This window comes from Euphorbia lathyris, chromosome 3, assembly GCF_963576675.1.
Source record: "Euphorbia lathyris chromosome 3, ddEupLath1.1, whole genome shotgun sequence".
Classification (NCBI taxonomy): Eukaryota; Viridiplantae; Streptophyta; class Magnoliopsida; order Malpighiales; family Euphorbiaceae; genus Euphorbia; species Euphorbia lathyris.
In genome coordinates, this window is record NC_088912.1 from 95,791,224 (window position 1) to 95,814,142 (window position 22,919).

At 36.9% G+C, this 22,919-nt stretch overlaps 2 protein-coding genes across 4 annotated transcripts; one reads left to right on the forward strand and one right to left on the reverse strand.

The window, feature by feature from the left end:
* The first annotated feature begins 203 nt into the window (after positions 1-203).
* LOC136223583 (E3 ubiquitin-protein ligase KEG) lies at positions 204-12,171 on the forward strand. Of its 3 annotated transcripts, none has more exons than XM_066011671.1 (16): positions 204-1,187; positions 4,020-4,382; positions 4,484-4,714; positions 4,900-5,025; positions 5,136-5,472; positions 5,554-5,711; positions 5,953-6,110; positions 6,899-7,020; positions 7,175-7,309; positions 7,543-7,667; positions 7,861-7,965; positions 8,080-8,313; positions 9,042-9,375; positions 9,468-9,656; positions 9,788-10,093; positions 10,505-12,171. In XM_066011671.1, exons 1-16 carry the CDS (start codon positions 481-483, stop codon positions 11,717-11,719), a joined length of 4,845 nt encoding a protein of 1,614 aa, XP_065867743.1. In that variant the 5' UTR covers positions 204-480; the 3' UTR covers positions 11,720-12,171. The 3 variants fall into 3 exon arrangements, with proteins under 3 accessions (XP_065867743.1, XP_065867744.1, XP_065867745.1); XM_066011672.1 differs by having other exon boundaries at positions 6,902-7,020; XM_066011673.1 differs by having other exon boundaries at positions 4,903-5,025.
* Positions 12,172-12,980: 809 nt separating this feature from the next.
* LOC136221563 (nudix hydrolase 16, mitochondrial) lies at positions 12,981-16,641 on the reverse strand. The gene is made up of 4 exons (XM_066008937.1): positions 16,200-16,641; positions 14,541-14,655; positions 14,209-14,292; positions 12,981-13,535 (listed from the first exon to the last, which is right to left on the reverse strand). The coding sequence occupies exons 1-4, from the start codon at positions 16,379-16,381 to the stop codon at positions 13,296-13,298; spliced, it is 621 nt and encodes a 206-aa protein (XP_065865009.1). The 5' UTR covers positions 16,382-16,641; the 3' UTR covers positions 12,981-13,295.
* Between the last annotated feature and the right edge of the window lie 6,278 nt (positions 16,642-22,919).

Sequence of the window (22,919 nt, forward strand, 5' to 3'; positions counted from 1 at the left end):
ATTTTTTTATTTTGAAGCCGTCAACGTTTTATTTGAGATGTTGAGTGGCCACCGGTGTTAAAAAGTGTAATATTCAATGACCATACTGTTAAGAATTGAAGTTCAGTAACCATGGGTGTAATTTACTCTTTAAAAATATAAAAACAAAAAATAAAAATCTTTTTTTCTTTCTTTTGTTTTTTTAAAAAATCCTGACTCGCGTCCACATTACTTTCTCTCTCTATAAAACCCTCACTCTTTCTCTCTCTAAAATCTCTTCGCTGGTCTGCAACATTTCTTCCTAAGTTGATTGATGATCTTAGTAATCCGTTTGATGGATTACGGATCTGCTTTGTTCATCATTTCAAGATCTTCTGACTTGTAATTTGATGATTGCTTTCTTCTTTTCCCTCGCTGATTGAATCGATTTTCTCGGGAAAAATTGAGAGGGAGAGGGGGGAGGGGGGAGGAGAAGTGAGTGGGAGCTGGATTAGTTGAAAAATGAAGGTGCCGTGCTGCTCCGTCTGCCAAACAAGGTATAACGAGGAGGAGAGAGTTCCGTTGCTGCTCCAATGTGGCCATGGCTTCTGTAAAGAGTGTTTGTCTCGGATGTTCTCGTCGTCGCTCGATACGACTCTGGCTTGTCCACGGTGTCGCCATGTGTCTGTTGTCGGGAACTCCGTCCACGCTCTCCGGAAGAACTATGCCGTCCTTGCGCTTCTTCATTCGCCTTCTGCTGTGTCGGCGGCGCCCAACTTTGATGTTGATTACACCGACGATGAGGACGATGGCGAGAACGAGGAGGAGGAGGAGGAGCGGTGTAGCCGTGGGTCCCACGCATCTAGTTCTGGAGGATGTGGGCCGGTGATCGAGCTTGGGGTCCACCAGGAGGTGAGGTTGGTTAGGAAGATTGGGGAAGGGAGGAGGGCGGGAGTGGAGACTTGGACAGCTGTAATTGGCGGTGGTAAGTGTAAGCATCGGGTGGCGGTGAAGAAGATGGAGATGGGAGAGGATATGGAGATGGAGTGGGTTCAAGGGCAGTTGGAGAACTTGAGGCGAGCTTCGATGTGGTGTAGAAATGTCTGTACTTTCCATGGTGTTGTTAAGGTCGATGGATGTTTAGGGCTTGTGATGGATAAATGCTTTGGGTCTGTGGAATCTGAGATGCAGCTGAATGAAGGCAGGCTTACTCTGGAGCAGATTCTAAGGTTTTGCATTGTTGTTCTTACCCGTTTGGGCGCTCTTTTCCTTTTGATTGATGCTATGAGTTGGAAATTAAATTTCATATGCTATCTCATTTGACGGTTTACTTGTGGCTGAATGTCGTTTGAGCTAGGGTTTAAGTACCTGTTAATTATATCATATGGTAAAATAAGTTGGGTTGATATATTTGATTTCATGGGTTTGAATTATAAATTCTAATACTTCAAGAACTAAGCACTCTGATCCAGTTCCAAGTCAGGTAGTTGAGATGAAAAATATGGGACAAAGTAAAAAATTTCCGATCTTTACTATCCAAGCAATATTTTATATGTGAATTTTTCTGATACTTATGTCATGTAATACTTGACTCGTGTATTATAAAGCTTGGAGGAATAAGAGAATCTCTGTGCTTTCTATTATCTAGACAACACAAACTCTCTTGACGGTTAACACTTAGTAGTGATTCCTATAAAGCCTAAAGGGGTTACTTTGTGTGATTTAGGCTCCTAAGGAAGAAGACAGAGTCGCATATAGCATAACTTGGTGTCTGCCAGATATTTATTGGGCAACTACCTTGATCAGGAAGTTGTGTGACAGATGCCTCTGATTAAATTTAGTTATTTGTTTGTGTGGAACTGTATAAGCATCAGTTATGAGTGGTTGAGTAGAGTTTGTTGCAAATTCATCTTGATGTAGGACTTCTACAATGACCGTTCTAGGAACCTTGCTGTTGAGTTTGAATACTTTGATGACTTAGGATAGGAAGTTAGCACTCCTTTTAACTGCTGTTTCTTTTATTAGTATATACTCTACATACAGTACCATGATGGTTGAAGAGTCTGTAGCTTTGGAGTACCTAACAGTTCATGATCACCTGCAGGCAACTGGGTGAATTGACTTATGTTTTGGGGATTCATTTTATGGCAGATGTTTGGAAAGGGCAATATTTCCCAGTGTTGTTGAAGTTATTCACTACACGCTAGGAGTTTTCAGTAGTTTGGAAAAAATATACTTTCTTCTTTGCCTCTTTTATATTATAGTAGCTAAATAAACCTTTTAGATGCCATAAATTAAATAATTTACAATGAGTGGGAATCTTCATTACTAGGCACAAGATGCCATAAAGTTAGGCATACATTTAATATGCAAATGACTAAAATAACTTTCAGTATGTCTTTTAAAGAATCCATTCCATTAAACCCATCATTATTTTCCGAAACATTTTTAATGGACAAGAAGTGTTCATTTTGTGTGCTTATTATCAACACGCTTCAATCTCATTAAAGTCAAAAGAAAGAGCAGACTGTGTGATCAAAGTAAAGAGAAAAATAATAAAAAGACCATGAAAGTAAAAGGAAGAGGAATGGCTAGGTGGCAGTGAAATAGAATACTAGTCTGTTATTCTGGATCTTGAAATGCAGACCTGGGAGAGAACAAGGACAGAAAAAAACTGATGTCCTCTAGAGTGTTATAAATCTCCTGAAGTTATTTGGTATCAGCATTAAAAATAGTTGTGAAAGAAACATAGCCATAGTATTTTGTCACTTGAGTCATATTTGCTTGCAAAGTTTAGAAAATTCTACTATAAAAGGAATTTAATTGTTTTAGCTTTGAGGGCCCTGATTTTTCACTATTCAACTTTGTTTCTAAACCAAGTGATTCTTCATATCAATTAAATGGAATAACATTGTCAGGGATTAATAATAAAAACTATTATTGGGTTTTAACTTTCAGCTTATACTTTTAGTTCAATTACTTCCTTGACATCTGTAGCAAAGCCTCTTAGACGAAGTGGTCGAGGGTTCGAATCCTGGCAACCTGTTTGTTGATTAAATTTCAACACATGGTAAAATGGGTATGTGTTTTACACGCTTCAAGCCTAGGGGCATTTGCATGAGGGGGTATTTCAGAGATTTTGAACCTTAATTGTTAGCTTAAGCTTTTAGTTCAATTGGTTCCATGATGTCATGGAACCAATTGAACTAAAAGTATAAGTTGACAGTTAAAGGCCCAATTCATATTAATATCTGACACACCCCGCATGCGAATGCCTACTAGTCTTGAAGCCTGCACAACACATGCCCATATTACCATGTCCTGAAATTTAATCAACAAATGAGGTTGCGAGGAATCGAACCCTTGATCACTTGGTCAAAGAGACTCTGATACCATGTCATGGAACCAATTGAACTAAAAGCTTAAGCTGATAGTTGGATACCCAATTCATATTAATATCTAACGCATGACAAACATAATACCTTTTAGACATTCTATCAAATGGTAGTACACATAATATGCTCCTATAAAAGCTTTGAATAATGTTGTACACGCTTCAAGCCCATGGGGCATTTGTGTGAGGGGGTGTTTCAGAGATAATAATAAAATCTATTCTTGAACTTTAACTATTAGTTTAAGCTTTTAGTTCAATTGGTTCCATGACATCATGGAACTAATTGAACTAAAAGCTTAAGCTGATAGTTAAAGGTCCAATTCATATTAATATCCGACACACACGAATGCCCACTAGGCTTGAAGCGTGCACAACACAAGCCCATATTCTGAAATTTAATCAACAAATGAGGTTGCCAGGAATCGAACCCTTGATCACTTGGTCAAAGAGACTCTGATACCATGTCATGGAACCAATTGAACTAAAAGCTTAAACTGATAGTTGAAGGCCCAATTCATATTAATATCTGACACATGACAAACATAAATCTGTTGACCTTTTAGACATTCTATCAAATAGTAGTACACATAATATGCTCCTATAAAAGCTTTAAATAATGTTGTAATCTAGCTCTGATCATGACATTGCAAGTACTTGCTGCCTGTAGATATGGGGCTGACATAGCACGTGGGGTAGCTGAACTACATGCAGCAGGTGTTGTCTGTATGAATATAAAACCGTCCAATCTTCTTTTGGATTCAAATGGTCGTGCAGTGGTTTCTGATTATGGGATTGCTGCAATTTTGAAGAAACCTGTCTGCCGAAAAGTTCACTCGGAGTGTGAGTCTGCTAAAGTTCATTCATGTATGGATTGTACAATGCTCAGTCCACACTATACAGCTCCAGAGGCATGGGAACCAGTGAAGAAGTCGTTGAATTTGTTCTGGGATGATGCAATTGGTATATCTGCAGAATCAGATGCTTGGAGTTTTGGTTGTACATTGGTGGAGATGTGCACAGGTTCCATCCCGTATGTGTTGTAACTCATTTTAATCTTGTTCTTTGTACTTTTTTAGAAACATCCATATGAAGTATATTTGTCTTTTGATATGAGTTGAGTTTGTTGTGCAGGTGGACTGGCTTAAGTGCAGAGGAAATTTATCGATCTGTTGTCAAGACTCGTAAATTGCCTCCACAATATGCAAGTGTAGTGGGTGTTGGAATACCTAGAGAATTGTGGAAAATGATTGGGGAATGCTTGCAGTTCAAGGCATCAAAAAGGCCAAGTTTTAATGCAATGTTAGTGATATTCCTCCGTCATTTGCAAGAGTTACCACGCAGCCCTCCTGCAAGCCCTGATAAGTAAGAACTTCATTGTTTTGTTCATGGAACTTTTCCTTTTACGTGCTTTGTTTTAGTGGCATATGGATTATGAGCATCGTCTGATTCTTATTGTCTAGGTTAAATCAAGATTGCTTTTCATGTTTTACTCTGCTTGTGTGAGTGAGATAGTAGCTTGCTTACTGAAACTTTTTGTATGATCTCAGTAGCTTTGCAAAATATGCTCAACCAAGTGTGACAGAACCATCTCCCAAATCTGATTTGGAGGTTTTTCAGGACAACCCTAGCCATTTACATAGGCTAGTATCTGAAGGGGATGTACATGGTGTTAGGTGAGTTAGCCAGTACAGATCTTGATATTCTGCTTAAAGACCCTTAAGTTCTCTATCTTATTTTCTCTTCCCTGTTTTTTGTCCTTTTCTTTTTTAAATTATAATTGCAGAGATCTGCTTGCAAAGGCTGCATCAGGAAATGGTGTTGGTTCAGTGTCTATGCTGTTAGAAGCACAGAACACTGATGGGCAAACGACTCTTCACCTTGCTTGTAGACGTGGTAGTGTGGAACTTGTTAGGGCTATATTGGACTATAGGGAAGCTAATGTGGACATTTTGGATAAAGATGGTGATCCTCCGCTTGTTTTTGCTTTAGCTGCTGGATCTCCAGAATGTGTTCGTGCACTTATTGAGAGAGGGGCTAATGTTAGATCTAGGTTGAGAGATGGTCTTGGTCCTTCCGTTGCTCATGTTTGTGCCTACCATGGGCAGCCTGATTGTATGCGTGTAAGTCTTAAGTTGAGAGTCAGTTATTCTGGTCATATTTTTGTGTTTCGTCCTTCTGAGATTGGTCCAAAATGGTGATAGGAACTACTACTGGCGGGAGCTGATCCCAATGCTATGGATGATGAAGGTGAAACTGTCTTGCATAGAGCAGTTGCCAAGAAATATACAGATTGCGCTCTTGTGATATTGGAGACAGGAGGCTGTAGATCAATGGCTGTTCTTAATTCAAAAAATTTGACGTAAGTGGCTAGAGTTTTTCCTTGTCTTTTTATAAATAAATTCCATGAAGGAAAAGTATCTTCACATGTGCTGTTGGTTGGGGAGTGCAATCTGCCAGCAAGTTATGGGAATAGATGATGCTATGTTGCACTTTGCTATCTGTCTGGAAACTAAATGTGTGACTATAGCTTTTATCATATATGTATATTTCTTTGTTTTTTTCCTCTTTTTACCCATATCTTGGTTTTCTTAATGGTATAGGCCACTGCACTTATGTGTGGCAACATGGAATGTGGCTGTTGTGAAAAGGTGGATGGAAATTGCTTCAGCAGAAGATATTGCTGATGCAATTGATATGCCAAGTCCAATTGGAACGGCATTGTGTATGGCTGCTGCTGTAAAAAAAGACCATGAAGCTGGTATATCCCTGGCTAAAATGTTATTATTGTCAATGATCAAATTGAATTTGTCCATTTCTTTGATTATAAATTGACGTCTAGTGTTTGTTTTGACCAATTTGTTTCTCTTTTGTTCGAGAGGGAGATAAATGATAGATCATATGTATATTTTCTGTATTTTTTTTTTCCTTTTAAAGTTGATGAAATGGGTTTGACCTTTGAGTTAATGATTATTATATCAAAGGTCAAACAACACAGTTCCATTCCATCTATATGTAATTGATGTTCAATTGTTCATTAATAGTATGGATCAAGGTTCAAATTATTTGGGTAATGACTAAGATAATTCAAAATTGGGTTCAATTTTCTATAAAAACCAATATTTAAATTTGTAGACATAGCTTTAAATGTTGATCCAACTTGTGGTGAACTTCCATAGACGTGTTCAAAATTTTCCGAACATAGGATGGTAGCGCAAGTAGAAAGAAGATACAGAAAAACAACTCTGGGAATTTTCTTTTCTACTTGAATTTTTTTATAAAGTTTTCCAATTTGAGCCCTAAATATGGAAAATAACGGCTTCTCAGTGAACCTTATTTTTTGTTTTGTTACAAGTCGTGTTGGACAAGATGACAGATCCAAAATACACTTCAATTGGATCACCTTTTTGTTTGGCCTGTAGGCTGCCTGCTAGTCTCTCGCTGTGTGTCCATTTTGCTAAATACATCTCTTTTACTTCAATCTTATTCTTCCTTGATTTTATAGTTTTATAATTTTCTCATATACTAATGTCTTCCAATTTAATGTAGAAGGGAGAGAATTGGTTCAAGTATTGCTTGCTGCTGGAGCAGATCCAACTGCTCAAGATACTCAGCATGGGCGAACAGCTTTACATACTGCTGCTATGGCTAATGATGTTGAGTTAGTCAAAGTAAGCTATGCTAGATTTCCTATTATGAAATATTGAGTGCCTGTTATACTGCTGCTTTGCTAGTTTATCACAAGTATCTTATTCAAATGCCGATGCTTTGTTATTTTTGTCAAAAGATAATTCGATTTGATTATATGTATAATTTGTTCCATAGATTATTCTTGAAGCTGGAGTAGATGTAAACATTCGGAATGTGCATAATACAATACCTCTTCATGTAGCTCTGGCCAGAGGGGCAAAATCATGCGTTGGGTTGCTTTTATCTGCTGGGGCAAATTGTAATCTGCAGGTATATTATCAACTCTATATAATTCTGTATGCTAGAAGCAATTTGTGTATATACTTGGAGTCTATACTTGGATTTGTTGTTTATTTAATTTGTCGATATAGTTACATTATGCTGTTCCCTATATTAGCATTTTATGTTTAATTTTTTCCGTTTCTTTTGAAGCATATGTATACAAATTATTTGGAAATCTTCCATCATCATTATTGATGTATGTCTTTGCTTGTTATTATTAGGACGATGAAGGTGATGATGCTTTCCACATAGCAGCAGATGCGGCAAAAATGATACGTGAAAATCTTGAATGGCTCATCATTATGCTTAGAAATCCTGATGCTGTTGTTGATGCTAGAAACCACAGGCAAGTATCTACAATTGGGTGCCTTCTCCAATATCTGTGTCTTCATCTCAAGGATTCACCTCCTCCTTTAGTTTATTGTTTTCAACTCTGGATTTCACTACAAATTTCTACTAGATATGACAGGTTGCTTAATGAATAAGATATCTGTGAAGTTTCAAGTTTCTGACTTGATTACTGTGTATGCTGGTGACAGTGGTAAGACATTGCGTGACTTTCTGGAGGCACTTCCTCGTGAATGGATTTCAGAGGATTTGATGGAAGCACTTACAAATAGAGGAGTTCATCTTTCTCCTACGACGTAAGAAAAATACTAGACATTATTTTGCTTTCATGAGTCACTTTTGAAAGTTGTGCGATGTATATAGATTACACCAATACTGTATTACAACTCTTTTGCTTCAATGCAATTTAGTTTTGAAGTGGGTGATTGGGTGAAGTTCAAAAGAAGTATCACATCTCCTACACACGGTTGGCAAGGTGCAAAACATAAGAGTGTGGGCTTTGTGCAAAATGTTGTGGACAAGGAAAATCTCATTGTGTCATTCTGTACTGGAGAAGCTCGTGTATTAGCTAATGAAGTTCTGAAGCTGATTCCCTTAGACAGGGGACAACATGTCCAGCTTAAAACTGATATCAAAGAGCCGAGGTATGGTACCACAAACTATGGACCCGACACATATTTACTGCCATTCACATTCATGGAAATACCTATTAAAAATACTGTCAATCATGAAGTAAAGCCTTTTGGATTCGTTTAGTTTAATCACTAACTGACCGGCTTTATGCGCATTAAGTGACAAAAAAAAAAAAAGGATCAGTTGCTGGTACCAATTTTTTTTTTAATGGAATATATTTGTTGCTAATACTCCGCCTGTGAGGGTCACTTGGTGGCATTTACAGCCGGTCCCAAGCCCGGACAAAGGAGGAGGGTTGCGGTAGGTTTGTGGCGGCCAACGTAAAACTTAGCCACATCTTATGACATGAACCAAAATATACGGTTCATGTTAGCCGACCCCGAATCATTTCGGGACTAAGGCTTTGTTGTTGTTGTTGTTGTTGGAATATATTTGTTGCTAGACAACTCAAATGAATCGAATTACTTTTCCAAGTACCGATAACATATTGCAACTATTCTTATTCAACCTATTTGGTGTATGACCACTGGAATAAATGCATGCTTTTATCTAATGTTTTAGAAATAATGAAACACAACATAATTTTTTGGAGTTGTGTACTCAGTCTAGTAGCGCTATGAAGCATTGCAGTTCTTTTGAAGGCACAAAGTTTTTTAGCTTTTGGCAACAGCTATTACCTTATGATTGCAGCTCCATGCAAACGTTGGGTGTGAATATGTCTAGTCTTGTTTGTGAGCAGGTTTGGTTGGCGTGGCCAGTCGCGTGATAGCATAGGCACTGTTTTATGTGTTGATGATGACGGAATACTCCGTGTTGGGTTTCCTGGAGCATCTAGAGGATGGAAAGCTGATCCTGCAGAAATGGAAAGAGTTGAAGAATTCAAGGTCGGTGACTGGGTTCGTATCCGTCCTACACTGACAACTGCTAAGCATGGATTAGGATTGGTAACACCAGGAAGCATTGGTATAGTGTATTGTATTAGACCTGATAGTAGTCTGTTATTAGAGTTGAGCTATCTTCCAAATCCATGGCATTGTGAGCCAGAGGAGGTTGAGCCTGTTGCTCCTTTCAGGGTATGACTTGAAATTCAGGTTTTTTGGTTTATTTTATTTTATTGATATCTTATTCCAAATATATAGCATTTATCAATTATTTGTTTTTACAGATTGGTGATCGTGTCTGTGTGAAGCGATCTGTTGCAGAACCTAGATATGCTTGGGGTGGTGAGACTCATCATAGCGTCGGAAGAATTAGTGAGATTGAAAATGATGGCCTACTCGTGATAGAAATACCAAATCGACCTATTCCGTGGCAGGCAGATCCATCTGACATGGAGAAAGTCGAGGATTTCAAGGTAGTATGCTTGCTCTAATCTACTCTGGTCATCCTTATATAGGGTAACCAATGTTGTGATTATCCATTATTACACCTAGGTTTAATTTTGTGACTGGGGAGAACCTTACTTTGTGAATAAATTGTGGGCAGGTGTGGGATTGGGTTAGGGTGAAGGCGGCTGTTTCCTCTCCAAAGTATGGATGGGAAGATGTAACAAGGCACAGCGTTGGGATAATTCACAGCTTGGAGGAGGATGGTGACATGGGTGTTGCCTTTTGTTTCAGGAGCAAGCCTTTCTCTTGCTCCGTAACGGATATGGAGAAGGTGCCTCCTTTTGAAGTGGGACAAGAGATACATGTTCTGTCTTCTGTGACTCAGCCACGGCTTGGATGGTCAAAGGAAAGCCCTGCAACAGTTGGAAAAATTGCTAGAATTGACATGGATGGAGCTCTGAACGTATGCATCTTATCTTTCATCATTATCATCAATTGTTTCCATTGTCTCATGTCCTGTGATAGCTGTTACTCTTAATGGTTCTCACTTGCAATTTTTGGGGTTAGCCCACATACAGTAACTTTTTTCATTCTGTCGATTGAATAATGAAGAATAGGTAGAACCTTATATTGGTTAAAGCATGGTAAGAACTGTGACTGGAAGCTGCTATAATTATATAAAGAAATTTCTTCTATTTTGTTAAAGAGACTGTCTGGATAGTAGTAAAGAAGTTTCATTTACTACCAGAATTATCAGGAAACCTTTTTTTACATACAGTAACTTTTCTAGGCTTGTAATAGTAATGAGGGAAAAAATAAAATAAAATAGGGATGGTATTGTTGCTCTTAATTTGAAATTCTGTATCTATTGCAGGTAAAGGTTGCTGGCAGACACAGCTTGTGGAAAGTCTCTCCTGGAGATGCAGAACGGCTTTCAGGATTTGAAGTTGGTGATTGGGTACGCTCAAAACCAAGCCTCGGGACCAGACCAAGTTATGATTGGAATACTGTTGGGAAGGAAGGCTTGGCTGTTGTTCATGCTGTACAAGAGACAGGTTACTTAGAGTTGGCGTGTTGTTTTCGTAAGGGAAGGTGGATTGCTCATTATACAGATCTCGAAAAAGTTCCATGCTTTAAAGTTGGGCAGCATGTTCGTTTTCGAACTGGAATAACTGAGCCAAGATGGGGTTGGAAGGGCACTCAGCCTGATTCGCGGGGCATAGTAACTAGTGTTAATGCTGATGGAGAAGTAAGAGTTGCCTTCTTTGGTTTGGCTGGAATGTGGAGAGAAGATCCTGCAGATCTTGAGATTGAAGAGATGTTTGAAGTGGGAGAATGGGTGAGCTTGAAGGAAGAAGCAGGTAACTGGAAATCTGTCGGGCCAGGCAGCATTGGTGTTGTACAAGGTATCAGGTATGACGGAGATGAATGGGATGGAAGCTGTTATGTCGGATTTTGTGTGGAACAAGAAAAATGGGTGGGGCCCACTTCTCATCTTGAAAGAGTGGGAAGACTCAATATTGGACAGAAGGTTAGGGTCAAACTTTCTGTGAAACAGCCTAAATTTGGGTGGTCAGGTCATAGTCATGCTAGTGTTGGAACAATAGCCGCAATTGATGCCGATGGAAAACTTCGAATTTACACTCCAGCAGGCTCCAAAACTTGGATGCTTGATCCGTCAGAGGTTGAGTTGGTGGAAGAAAAGGAACTTCAAATTGGAGACTGGGTGAGGGTGCGTGCATCTGTATCTACCCCAACACACCAGTGGGGAGAGGTTAGTCATTCAAGTATCGGGGTAGTACATCGCCTGGAAGATGGCGAATTATGGGTTTCATTCTGCTTCATGGAAAGGCTGTGGCTTTGCAAGGCATGGGAAATGGAAAGAATAAGGCCATTCAAAGTGGGGGACAAAGTGAGAATCAGAGATGGGCTCGTAACACCCCGTTGGGGTTGGGGAATGGAAACTCATGCAAGCAAGGGTAGAGTAGTCGGTGTAGACGCCAATGGGAAGCTAAGGATTAAGTTTCAATGGAGAGAAGGGAGACCTTGGATTGGAGATCCTGCCGATATCGTTCTTGATGACAGTTGATATTTATACATATTATCGATTTAGCGCCTGATTGATATCCCCTTGCGTTCTGTCTCTCTTTCAGTTTGCCTGTGTCAACTCTACAGATGGAAAGACAATTTGTTTCAGCTGCAGTTTGCAGTCTGTTAAGCCTGTCTGTACCATTTAACTGCAGAGTCGCCCCCACGAACAAAGTTTGTTTGTTGTTAATAAACAGAAGATTACAGAGAGATGGATACAGAGGATTCCGACGAAAATCGGCTTGCCTTGCTGTTGAATATAGAAGATCACAAAACAGGGGAGCAAAAAAGATAGTGTAGCCATTTTTATCTCATAGATTACTCTTAGCTGATAAGGTTTTTTTGAGGTATATATGTCATTTATGTGTAATTTTTGTATAAACTAAACCCCATATAAATCTTTCAACTTGTTGCCTTTTTGAGTTAATTTAATACTTGAGACACCTTGCATCTTTTCTTAGTTTGAAGCTTAATTATATTACTGGTTTGGAACCATTGGGTGCTTAATCGAGTATGAAGGGGTTAGCCAGTCATTCAGTTCGGGTTCTCGATCTGTTCCTGTTCGCCTGTCCCCCTCATAGTCTATTAGTGGATAGGGTGGTAAACTTAGAGGGCGCCCGCCTTCTCTTCAGACTTGTCCTCGACAACCTGATGGTTGTTCGGTCTCTGCTTTTGGGGGCGGGAGTGCTTGGTCGCTGCCTCAGACAGGTGGAGTGGCTCATGGATAATAAAGTGGTTAAATCAGGGTCCGGCTGTGAATCTGAGCTAATTCTTTTCTCTATTGTACCTGAACTTAATCTCCCACCCTCATCACATCCTTATGCGACAAGTAAGCGCTCTAGCAGTCGTCAAAGCACAAGCCCAGCTATCAAAGCTGGATTGCTAACTACTCCCGAAAGAAGTTTCAGAGAGCGTAGGAAGGCTAAGGTAACGTTTAGAGAGAAAAAAGTGGATTAGTAGCGCCAGCACCTCACTAGAAAGAAGATTGGTTTTTACTCCTAACTTGGTAGTTAGCTGTTCTCTTTTCATTCGGTTAAGAAATTTACTAAAAGATTAAGAGAGGTCAGTTACCAAAGACGTTATCCCTGGGATGCCTTTGACCAGTCCAAAGAAGTTCCTTTAGGTTATTGATTTTTTGAGTCATTCTTGTCAATTTATATCCTTCCCATTCTCTGTTATGTCACGCTAAGTATTTTGGTGAGTTTTTAAAGACTAGGTTTGGATATTGCAGAGGATTGAAATCGAAACCGAAACCAAACCGGTTCTACCAAGATCCCTTTTTCCTTTACTTAGGCATTGTAATAGCCTGATTTCTAATAAAATGATACATGAATAATAAACACCTAAAACTACTGCAACAAATCGTCAAGGATTTAAAATGCACCAGATCAATAACATGAACAAGACTTGAACATACAAAAATAGAGAAGAAACTGTATCATCCTAAAGATTTTTGCTACTGTTCTGTTGGAATGTTGAAGACAATTGCTGCAGCGATCGAGAATCCGCGGACATGAAATTCTCTCACGCAAACAGCAAACTTGTCTAGATTGCAAGACTTTTCATAACTTGTAGTTTTACATCTTTTCTGTATGCCACCTTGAAAACTCCCGTAAAGCATCTTCCATCCATTTATGTCGGCAGTTCTCAACTGCCTCCGATATAGTCAACCAACTTCTGTTTCGGGTGCTCTGTTCTGGCCATGAATCGAGCTCCTCTTTCACATACAAAGCAAACATCGAAGCTTTACATAAACCTTCCGGGCAACACTCATCTTGTAGTGTTTTACTCTTGAAGTGATAATCCCCTATGAAATCCTGAAACATAAGAGATAAGAGAATAAGTGATGCTCCAGTCAGAATCCCTAAACAGAAAGGAGAAAGAGCAATTACGTAAATCAGTTGATCGGTCGTTGAACACAATTACAGATCGATATTTCGACTTGACTATTATGCAAACAAACACACAATGTATATTAAAGAGAAATGTGATTACAATATCGTTCGAGTTGAATGTGTGTTCATATCAGCGAATTTAAGCAGCAACGCTTGATTTACGTCACACTTGACACGATTACCATGTTAATGTCATTTATAACATATATAATCACGCAGAATATATTGATTACATAACACGATTATGAAATGATAACCGTTTACACACTCCTAATTTGTAGTGTGTTATGATGAATCCTTATCTTAGGTACAAAGGGATTCTTTCTCAAGCTTCATCGTGCAGCGAACACTCAATGCACCTATGTCTACATTTCCACAGCGTATGGATTTTTCGTAAAAGGGAAAGCAACTAGAGATAATCTAGAAGATGCTATGACCTATGAGTAGTAATCATAATTATAAGAAGATATTGAAAAAGAAGTAAAAGATACATAAATCAACCAGAAGAAATTTACAGAATCGATCAGACAATCGAAGAGAAAATATATTTAGCATTCGATATTCTAAAAAACGAGGTAAGAAATGAATGTTTTACCATTAGATCACCTCGAACTCCAGCTTCTTCAATAGCTTCCCTCATTGCAGCCTCTTCAACAGTTTCATCATTCTCCCATCCTCCCTACATGACATTAAAAAATCTTAATACAGCTAAGAGGCCTCTCATAGAAATTTATATATGCCCGATGTGAGGGAAAGGCGAGTTTCGAGACAAGGGAAAGGATGTAACTAACCAGTGGTTATCATTTAAAACCCAATAACTACAGAAAATCAAATAAGCCGAGAACAAAGCTGAATATATATAGCGGTTATATAGCGCGTAAATCACGGAAGAAACTAGGCAGAGTAAAGGTCATTGTGATTTTATACCTTTGGGAACAAAAGACCTGGTCCACTAGTTGAGTTAATCATAAGAACCTCAACAATCTTCTCGCCATCAGAGTCGCCATTTTCATCATAATCTCTGTACCTAAAGGGAATGCACCTGATAAAACTTGCCCGGTTAGTGACTCGATTATAAAAGTCTCTTCTTCTATTATCCATCATTTTGTGTTTTAACAAGTTATCAAGAACGTTCAACAAGAAAACCTGACCATAACATACAAGCAGAAGACACAAAAAATCATTCAGACATCCATATACAATCAATCATTTTAACATTCTCATACAAATTTCCAAAACCCTTGAGGAAATCCCAATTATGTTCTTCACAACTTAATCACGATAAACTCTCCTATTAGCATCATTTGTATGCATTCTACAACCAAAGGCATCACAGACTAATCCCTCCAGCCTTTAAAAGAAAAGAAAGAGATATAGAGAGGGCGAGAAAATGATAAAGTGCCACGGAATGGAGAAATGCCAATGAAGATGAGTTTCTGAGCAACATAGGGTCCCACCAATCCATTACAAAAGGAAAACAAACATATCCACAGAATCAAAAGTATCCTAATTACAATTAGAAAAAGAACCCATCAATTCCTACAAACTCAAAATTGCACTAATCCATAGTTATTAAAGGCGCACTAAGGCGCTAGGGGGGTCCTAGAGCCTTGCTCATGGCGATGGCGTGTGCCATAGCGAGACAAGGCGCACTTAAAAAACCAAAAACTATAGAACTAACATAAAAATGCAATGAATACTAAATCATGACAATATTAGGCATAAATAAGTTTTAAAATGCAAAATAAACCCCATGTTAGAAAGCTAAAGTTGAATACTAAATCCTAAGTTCTACTCCTCATCAAAACTTCTGTTTGAATTCGTTTTCTATGTTTTGTTCTACTAAACTTCTTCCTCTTATAATAAGACTTTGTCCGTTTACTCTTCTAATTAATTCAAATGTATAATCTCTCTCTTCCTTTTTAATATTTGTTTTTTTTCTCATTTTGAACCCTTAAGAACACTTGTTCCATACATGTAACCGTCAAAAAACCATAAAACTGCCCCTAACTCACCAAGGCGCGCCTTTGGCAACTGCCTCTTGGCGCAAAAAGGCGCACCAGGCCCGCGCCATGGCGGTTGGGGGTGTAATGGCGGTAAGGAAGGCTGGCGCAAGGCTGGCGGGCATTGAATAACTATGCACTAATCAATCAAGAAGGCGCTAAAAACATCACTAATACAATCAAAACCCACAACCAATCACAAAAGAAAACCTGAATAGACATCCCATTAATTAAGTGACAATGACATTACAACAAAACATTAAACAATCAAATAAAACAGGACATTTACAGAGAAAACTCGCCCAATACAATCCCTCTGGTACAATTCATTTTTGTTGCATTTATATGGCATATAACAACCCAAATAAACCATCACATCCATTAATGGAGACAACCCGACTAAGACTAACACGAAACACGATTGACAGGGTACATTTTTCTACCATTGATATCACATTTACACCCATATATAACATAAGCGAGATATCACGAATTTGACAAGAAATCCAAAATTGACACCCCCAAATACTAATACAAATACAAAAGCGTATACAAGAGAGGTATAGAAAGATGAAATACCCACCCGGCGACAAGGCGACACCCGCCCTCGTAGCGCTGCTGATGTCGACCTGTGCGGGCCACCAATTCAGACATAATATGAAACAAATTTTCCCCTCTTTCAAAAAGAAGCCTTATTTTAATCAATAAAAATTGTCGTCGGCTCCCCCCATTGGTTAATTGCGAATCTGACAAATCCTTACGCATGTAAAAAACGGCATGTTCTGCATTGCCCGTCTTCGTCTCGATGGCTGTGATTACCGCAATGTGACATGATCTAATAGGTATGTATGTATGTATGGAGTTTTCAATCTGCGTGCGGGTATTAGGTTTGAGTTAGAGACGAAAGGGAAAACGGCCCAATAGAGAAAAGAAAAGAATCCAAAAAAATCGAAAAAGGAGCAAACTTTAATTTTTCCTGAGATTTTTTTGAGAAAGAAAAGTTGCGTTCTTTTTTTTCTTAGCGAGAGAGGAAAGAGAGAAGGTTTAAAAGGGGAAGCGTATGAACCGGATCGGATCGGAGAGTGGTGGTCAAAGTCACGTGGGCCTGTGGGGTCAAACTGTTAAATGGGCCCACAATTAAGAGAGGCTGAAATAGGAAGGGCTGGGCCCACTGTTTTCCTATCTGTTATTATCATTTTTCTGTTTTTGGATAAGAATTTTTTAATTTTAATTAGAAAATTTAGAGTTGGGGAATAAATACAACAACAACAACAAAGCCTTAGTCCCGAAATGATTCGGGTCGGCTAACATGAACCATCATATAAAACCGTGTAATCAAGTCGTGTCAGCGACACAAATTCAGTTGGGGAAGAAATAATAGTCCAAAAAGTTTGATTGCCCCCTGAAGTTTCAAAGTCCCAGTAGCTATCTTAACTTGCATAAAATATTCAATTAGCCTCTGAACTTGCGTAAAATGTAATCAATTGATCACTCGACCGTAAAAAAGTAAGTTAAATGCGGAAGTTATATTGCACGAGTCTTAGAAAAAGTAAAACGACCAAAATCGGGATATAAGATTCTAATATTAGAGAAGACAAGTTGTATAGTTGAGCAAGCAATAACTTCATTTTTAATCTATTTTTGAATTATGTAATAACATTCTAAGACTCGTGCAATACAACTTTCGCATTTGACTTACTTTTTTGCGACCGAGTGATCAATTGATTACATTTTATGCAAGTTCAAGAGGCTAACTGAATATTTTATGCAAGTTGAGGGGCAATCGGAACACTTTGAAAGTTCAAAGGGCCAATCAAACTTTTTGGACAAATTTAGGTGGCAAATGATGTATTAAGCTAATAATATTTGATATTATTTGCGGTAAATTCACCTAATCTTATGCTTAATTTATTTTATGAAGATATGTGTATTTAATTATTTATGGATTTAAAGGCGCTTTTATTTGTGCAACTTTTTAATAGCGAGGATTGTAATAACATGTTGATTATTTATCTATCTGACAATGAAGAGATAGAGTTTTGGTTCTCGACTCTGGAATATAATGGAGAATATGATACAATTTGAGTCTAAATTAGAGTCCATGATAACCAATTAGTTTTTGAAAAAGGCTTTGGAAGTTGAAGGTGTCGAACAAGATGCGAAATTTCCTATGTCGGGCTTGCAAAGGTATTCTCCCTACGGTTGATAAATTAATTTTGAGACGAGTTGGATTGATATGATTTGCAAGCTATGTGGGATAAGGTCGGTCTATCTTGCATATATATAATGAATGTTTTTGTGATGTAGCGGTGAGGAACAATGTATCGTTGAGCTGTTTTAACTGTGGTCCTTGGTGAATCTTTTCAAAACTGGATGGAATTTTTTTTTTTTTTGATGTTTTCAATGTTAATAAATATTGTGTTTGGGTAGCAGTAATTTGGGGCATGTGGTATGTAGAAAATGTGGAGTTTGGAATGATAATGTTGTTGCTGCGGAAAGTATCATTAGATATGTGTTTCGATCCTAAAGAATTGGTAGGATGCTCAGGCAAGTTTGAAGGCAGATGGTTTGGGAACGGCTGGGTTGCAGACTTGGTTGCGTCTCCTCTTAAATGTGTTAAAATTGAAGGTAGATGTATCAATTATTCCTGGAGCGGTTTTGTTGGTATTGGGGCAGTGCTACGCGATTCATATGGGAATTTCTGTAGCGCTTTTTGCATGTAAGAAATTTGGAGAATTTTTGCCAAGGAAGGTGAAACTATCAGTATTTGTGAGATACTCAGTTGGTTAAAAGGTAAAGGATTGGATGAGGTTAGAGTAGGTCTGATGCATTAGTTGTGGTTGATCACCTCCAACAGCCTAGCTTTCGCTTGACTTATGTGATTATTGTTGATGAGTGTAGGATTCTTTGTAATTCTTTTAATAATGTAACTATCGGCTTTATAAGTCGTTTTGCGATTGTGTGGCTCATGCGTTAATTTGAGCAAGCCATTCTTTGTTAGAATTTTCGAAGTGGATTACTATTCTTTCGAATTTTATTATTTGATTTTTATATTCCATTTCCATTAATGAATTTGTTCTTTTTCTAAAAAAAGATTTATATATGTTTGAATTTTATTTTATATTTTCATTTTCAATTTTCACTTCTTATAATTTGTTAAATATATATTAGTTCTATCATTAATTTTATAACTTGTGTTAACTAACTGTTTTATTACAATAATAATATAACTTGAGAGCATCATTTAGTGGTGAGATCTAAACCTAGCTGTAGAGAAATTCTCGTTCTCTTCATATAGGTTTTGGGGTTATAAATTTCTTCTTTGCTTTTTCTTTATTGAATAAATTTTTTGTACTATGATAGATTTGGTAGTTTCTTCTTTATTTATAGTTGACACTATACATCAGTTGTCCCCCGAATTTGTCCAAAAAGCTTGATTGACCTCCTGAATATTTAATTAGCCATTTGAACTTGCTTACAGTGTCACGATCAAGTCCTTAAATCTAGAAAAATGCTCTAAATATCTAAAAAATAGAAAGTTAATTTGTTTTAAAGATTTAGAATCGTGAATTGAACCTTTATTTTTTAAGTTCTGATTTTTTTTTACAGATTTAGCTAAGTTGAAATGTATATCACCTTAAACAAGTTTAGGGGGCTAATGGATCAATATAAGCAAGTTCATGGGCCAGTAGGCCACTTTAAACAATGGATGGGTCCGCTTTGGGCGCTCTGGGTGTCGCGGCCCGCGGGGAGCAGGAGCCATTTTTCGTACCTATTGGGGGGTTTGCTCGAGACTGCTTTGCGTTCACCATCCCGCATACATTTGCATTTACGACGGAATTACATGTTGTCATCTTCGCAGTTGATATGGCCTGGGTTGAATTCTCAACCATTTTCCTCTGAATTAAAAGTTAATTATCATTGCAATTGAGTAGAGAATGAAAAATTAAATAAGATGATGAATGAAATTCTCAACTTTGACTCAATTCCAAACTATTCTCAAGGAGAATACTCACTCTTGTTTAAGAAGGACTTGACAAAAACTGATACAATCGAAACATTTAATATGCCTCGACATTCAAGTAACCATATGAATTCACTCCCTCCCCTGTTGTTTAATGTCATTTGCTCTGAAAACGGATTAACCATTTCAGTTTAAGCACATACTTTCTACTCTGTTGTTAAATTTAAAAAGATATGCCTACAACTTTAAGATACTTAATGTTTAGAAATATTTGGTTTAAACAAAGTCGATCCTAAGATTTTGAGTGCCCTGTACAAAATTTAAGTAAATTGCTCAACAAATAAAATGAAAAATACAATATTTTAACATGTAACATGTTAGCAAACTGATGCCTAATGATCATATTCGGTCTAAAAAAGTCAATACTTTAGTCAAATTCTCGATCATTTTCCTCTAGATTAAAAGCTAATTGCCCATGATCTCTAAAAAAAAAAACTACCCTTGCAATAGATAGAGAATGAGAAATTAAATAAGATGACAAATGAAATTTTCAACTTCAATCGAATTCTAAACTATCCCAAAGGAGAATACTCACTCTTGTTTAAGAAAGACTTGACAATCACGGGTAATTAGCAGTGGTGTTCACAAAAATTTGGACAATGTCCCTAAAATGTCACAAAAGTTTAATTTGTCTCAATAAAATCACTTAAGTTTGTTGTTATCCCAATAAAGTCATTTTGGACGTTTTTCGATCATTTTTCCACCGAAGTTGATTTCGTGATATCTAATCACATGTCTCAATGCCATGTGTCATATTGAATACACTCATAATTCTGAGCTTCATCGTACTCCTCTCAAGAGACATGTCAGATTCAGGGCATCACAATTCAATTAAATGGGATGACAGTTTTTATTCTAAAACTGTAAAATCAGTTAATAAAAAAAAGTTAATCACAAATTAACTCAAACAAATAAAGATTGTCAATTAAAATATATAGTTACATTTTTTAATATGTCAGGTGACAGTGACATGATGTTGATATGCCACGTCAGCAATTTCAACGAAAAGATCACTAAAAAAAGTTTATTGAGACAAAAGCAAACTTAAGTGATTTTATTCAGACAAATTGAACTTTTGTGACTGAAAAAAAACTTCCAAAATTTGAAAAAAGACAAAATAAATTATAGTCACTGATTAGAGGCAGACTACCAGAAAAAGAGAGCAAAATGGCTGAAAGATAACTGTAGATGAGTTAATTTAAGAGAAAGAATCCCTCAAAATGGCTAAATAAATCTCTATTCCATTTCCATCCTCTCACTCTTATCATCATCATAAACTACAACAAAGCCAGAAAAAATTTGGACCATTGTATGCAACGATAGAGACCTCCTAATCGCCTAACCTAGAAAATGAGATATGAGTCTCTATTTTTAGCCTAGTGACTGCCTTTTATAGAGTTGTAATGACAGTTCATATTAAACTTGGGCTTTATTTGGATAACTCAGCCCATTTCTGTTTTATACGCGTATGTGTTTCCTTTTGATGGTTAATGAACTATGGTAATCTTTTATTTATTTATGTTTTTGATAAGTTGCACAAATACCTTTAACGTGACGGTTATAAATAATTTTAGTCTTAACGTTTAAAATGGTACAAATTTTACCCATTAAGTTGGTCTATGCAGATTCAATCTTAAGATTTCGAGTGCTCGATATAAAACTTAAGTATAGTTCTAAGCTAATAAAATGGAAAATATAATATTTTATCAAGTAAGTTGTTAGCAAACTAGCGCCTAGTGATCATATTCGGTCAGAAAAAGTCAAACTTTAGGAATTATAGATCATTTTACTCTACATCAAAAGTTAATTACCCATGCAATAGAGTAAGGGTAAATTACACCCACTAATGTAGAAATGTCTTTTTGTTCTGCTTCAAAAAATACCAACTTGATACATTGGTTAATCAGAGAAATTTCTTACATAAAAATGACTAATAAAAACTCTTGAAATACTAATAATTTAATACAAATCACAATATAATGGTTAATAACTATAAAATCCAGTGTTGCAAAACCAATTGTCTCAATATCCCATAATTGTCGACGGCTAATCTAAAATAGATCTGATACAACAACCGACCAGTAAACTTATCTGAATTGATATAACTACAGCCGCTTTGACAACAAGTTTAAGGCAACTAAGTTTAATGTCTTCTCTTGGTACATGTAGCTATCTAATCAAAACCATAAATATAATCTCTGCGACTGAAAATAAATAAATTGAACCACCATATACGGCGACAATGACCTCAAAATCGCCTAAACTAAAAAATGAGATACGCCGCTCTATCTGAAATCTGAATCTGGAATAAAAAAACTTCCAAAATTTGAAAAAAGATAAAATAAATTATTGTCACTGATTAGAGGCAGACTACTAGAAAAAGAGAGCAGAATGGCTAGAAGATGACCGTAGATGAGTTAATTTAAGAGAAAGAATCCTACAAAATGGCTAAATAAATCTCTATGCCATTTCCATCATCTCCTCATCATCATAACCTACAACAAAGCCAGAAAAAATTTGGACCACCATATGCAACGACGGAAACCTCCTAATCGCCTAACATAGAAAATGAGATATGAGTCTCTATTTTCAGTATATTGGCTGCCTTTTATAGAGTTGTAATGTCAGTTCATATTAAACTTGGGCTTTATTTAGATAACTCAGCCATTCCTGTTTTATACGCGTATGTGTTTCCTTTTGATGGTTAATGAATTATGATAATCTTTTATTTATTTATGTTTTTTATAAGTTGCATAAATACCTTTAACGTGACGGTCATAAATAGTTTTAGTCTTAACGTTTAAAATGGTGCAAATTTTACCCATTAGGTTGGTTGCCAAGAGTAATTTTATCTCTAATATTGGTAAGTTTAGTCAATTTCAGATATGATTATAAAGCACAAATATTTTATTTTTTTTATTAAGACTGACTCTATGATAGCCTCTGATGTCTTATCCTAACTTTCCAAAATGACAAATCAAATTGAGGAACATGAATGTCAAAAGATTTTCCAAGAATTATAATTAAAAGTTAATAATATTAAAACAAAAACACATAAAAGAAACAAAATATAGAAATGAAGAAAGAAAAAAAATCATATGGGAAACTTAGCTTGAAAGATAAGGAGAAAATGGGCAAAGTTCACTGAAAAAAGTTCAAAGTGACTTTATTAGAATAAAAGCAAACTTAAGTGATTTTATTCAGATAAATTGAACTTTTGTGACATTTTGATGATATTGTCTAAACTTTAGTGGCCGTTGATACTAATTACCCTGACAA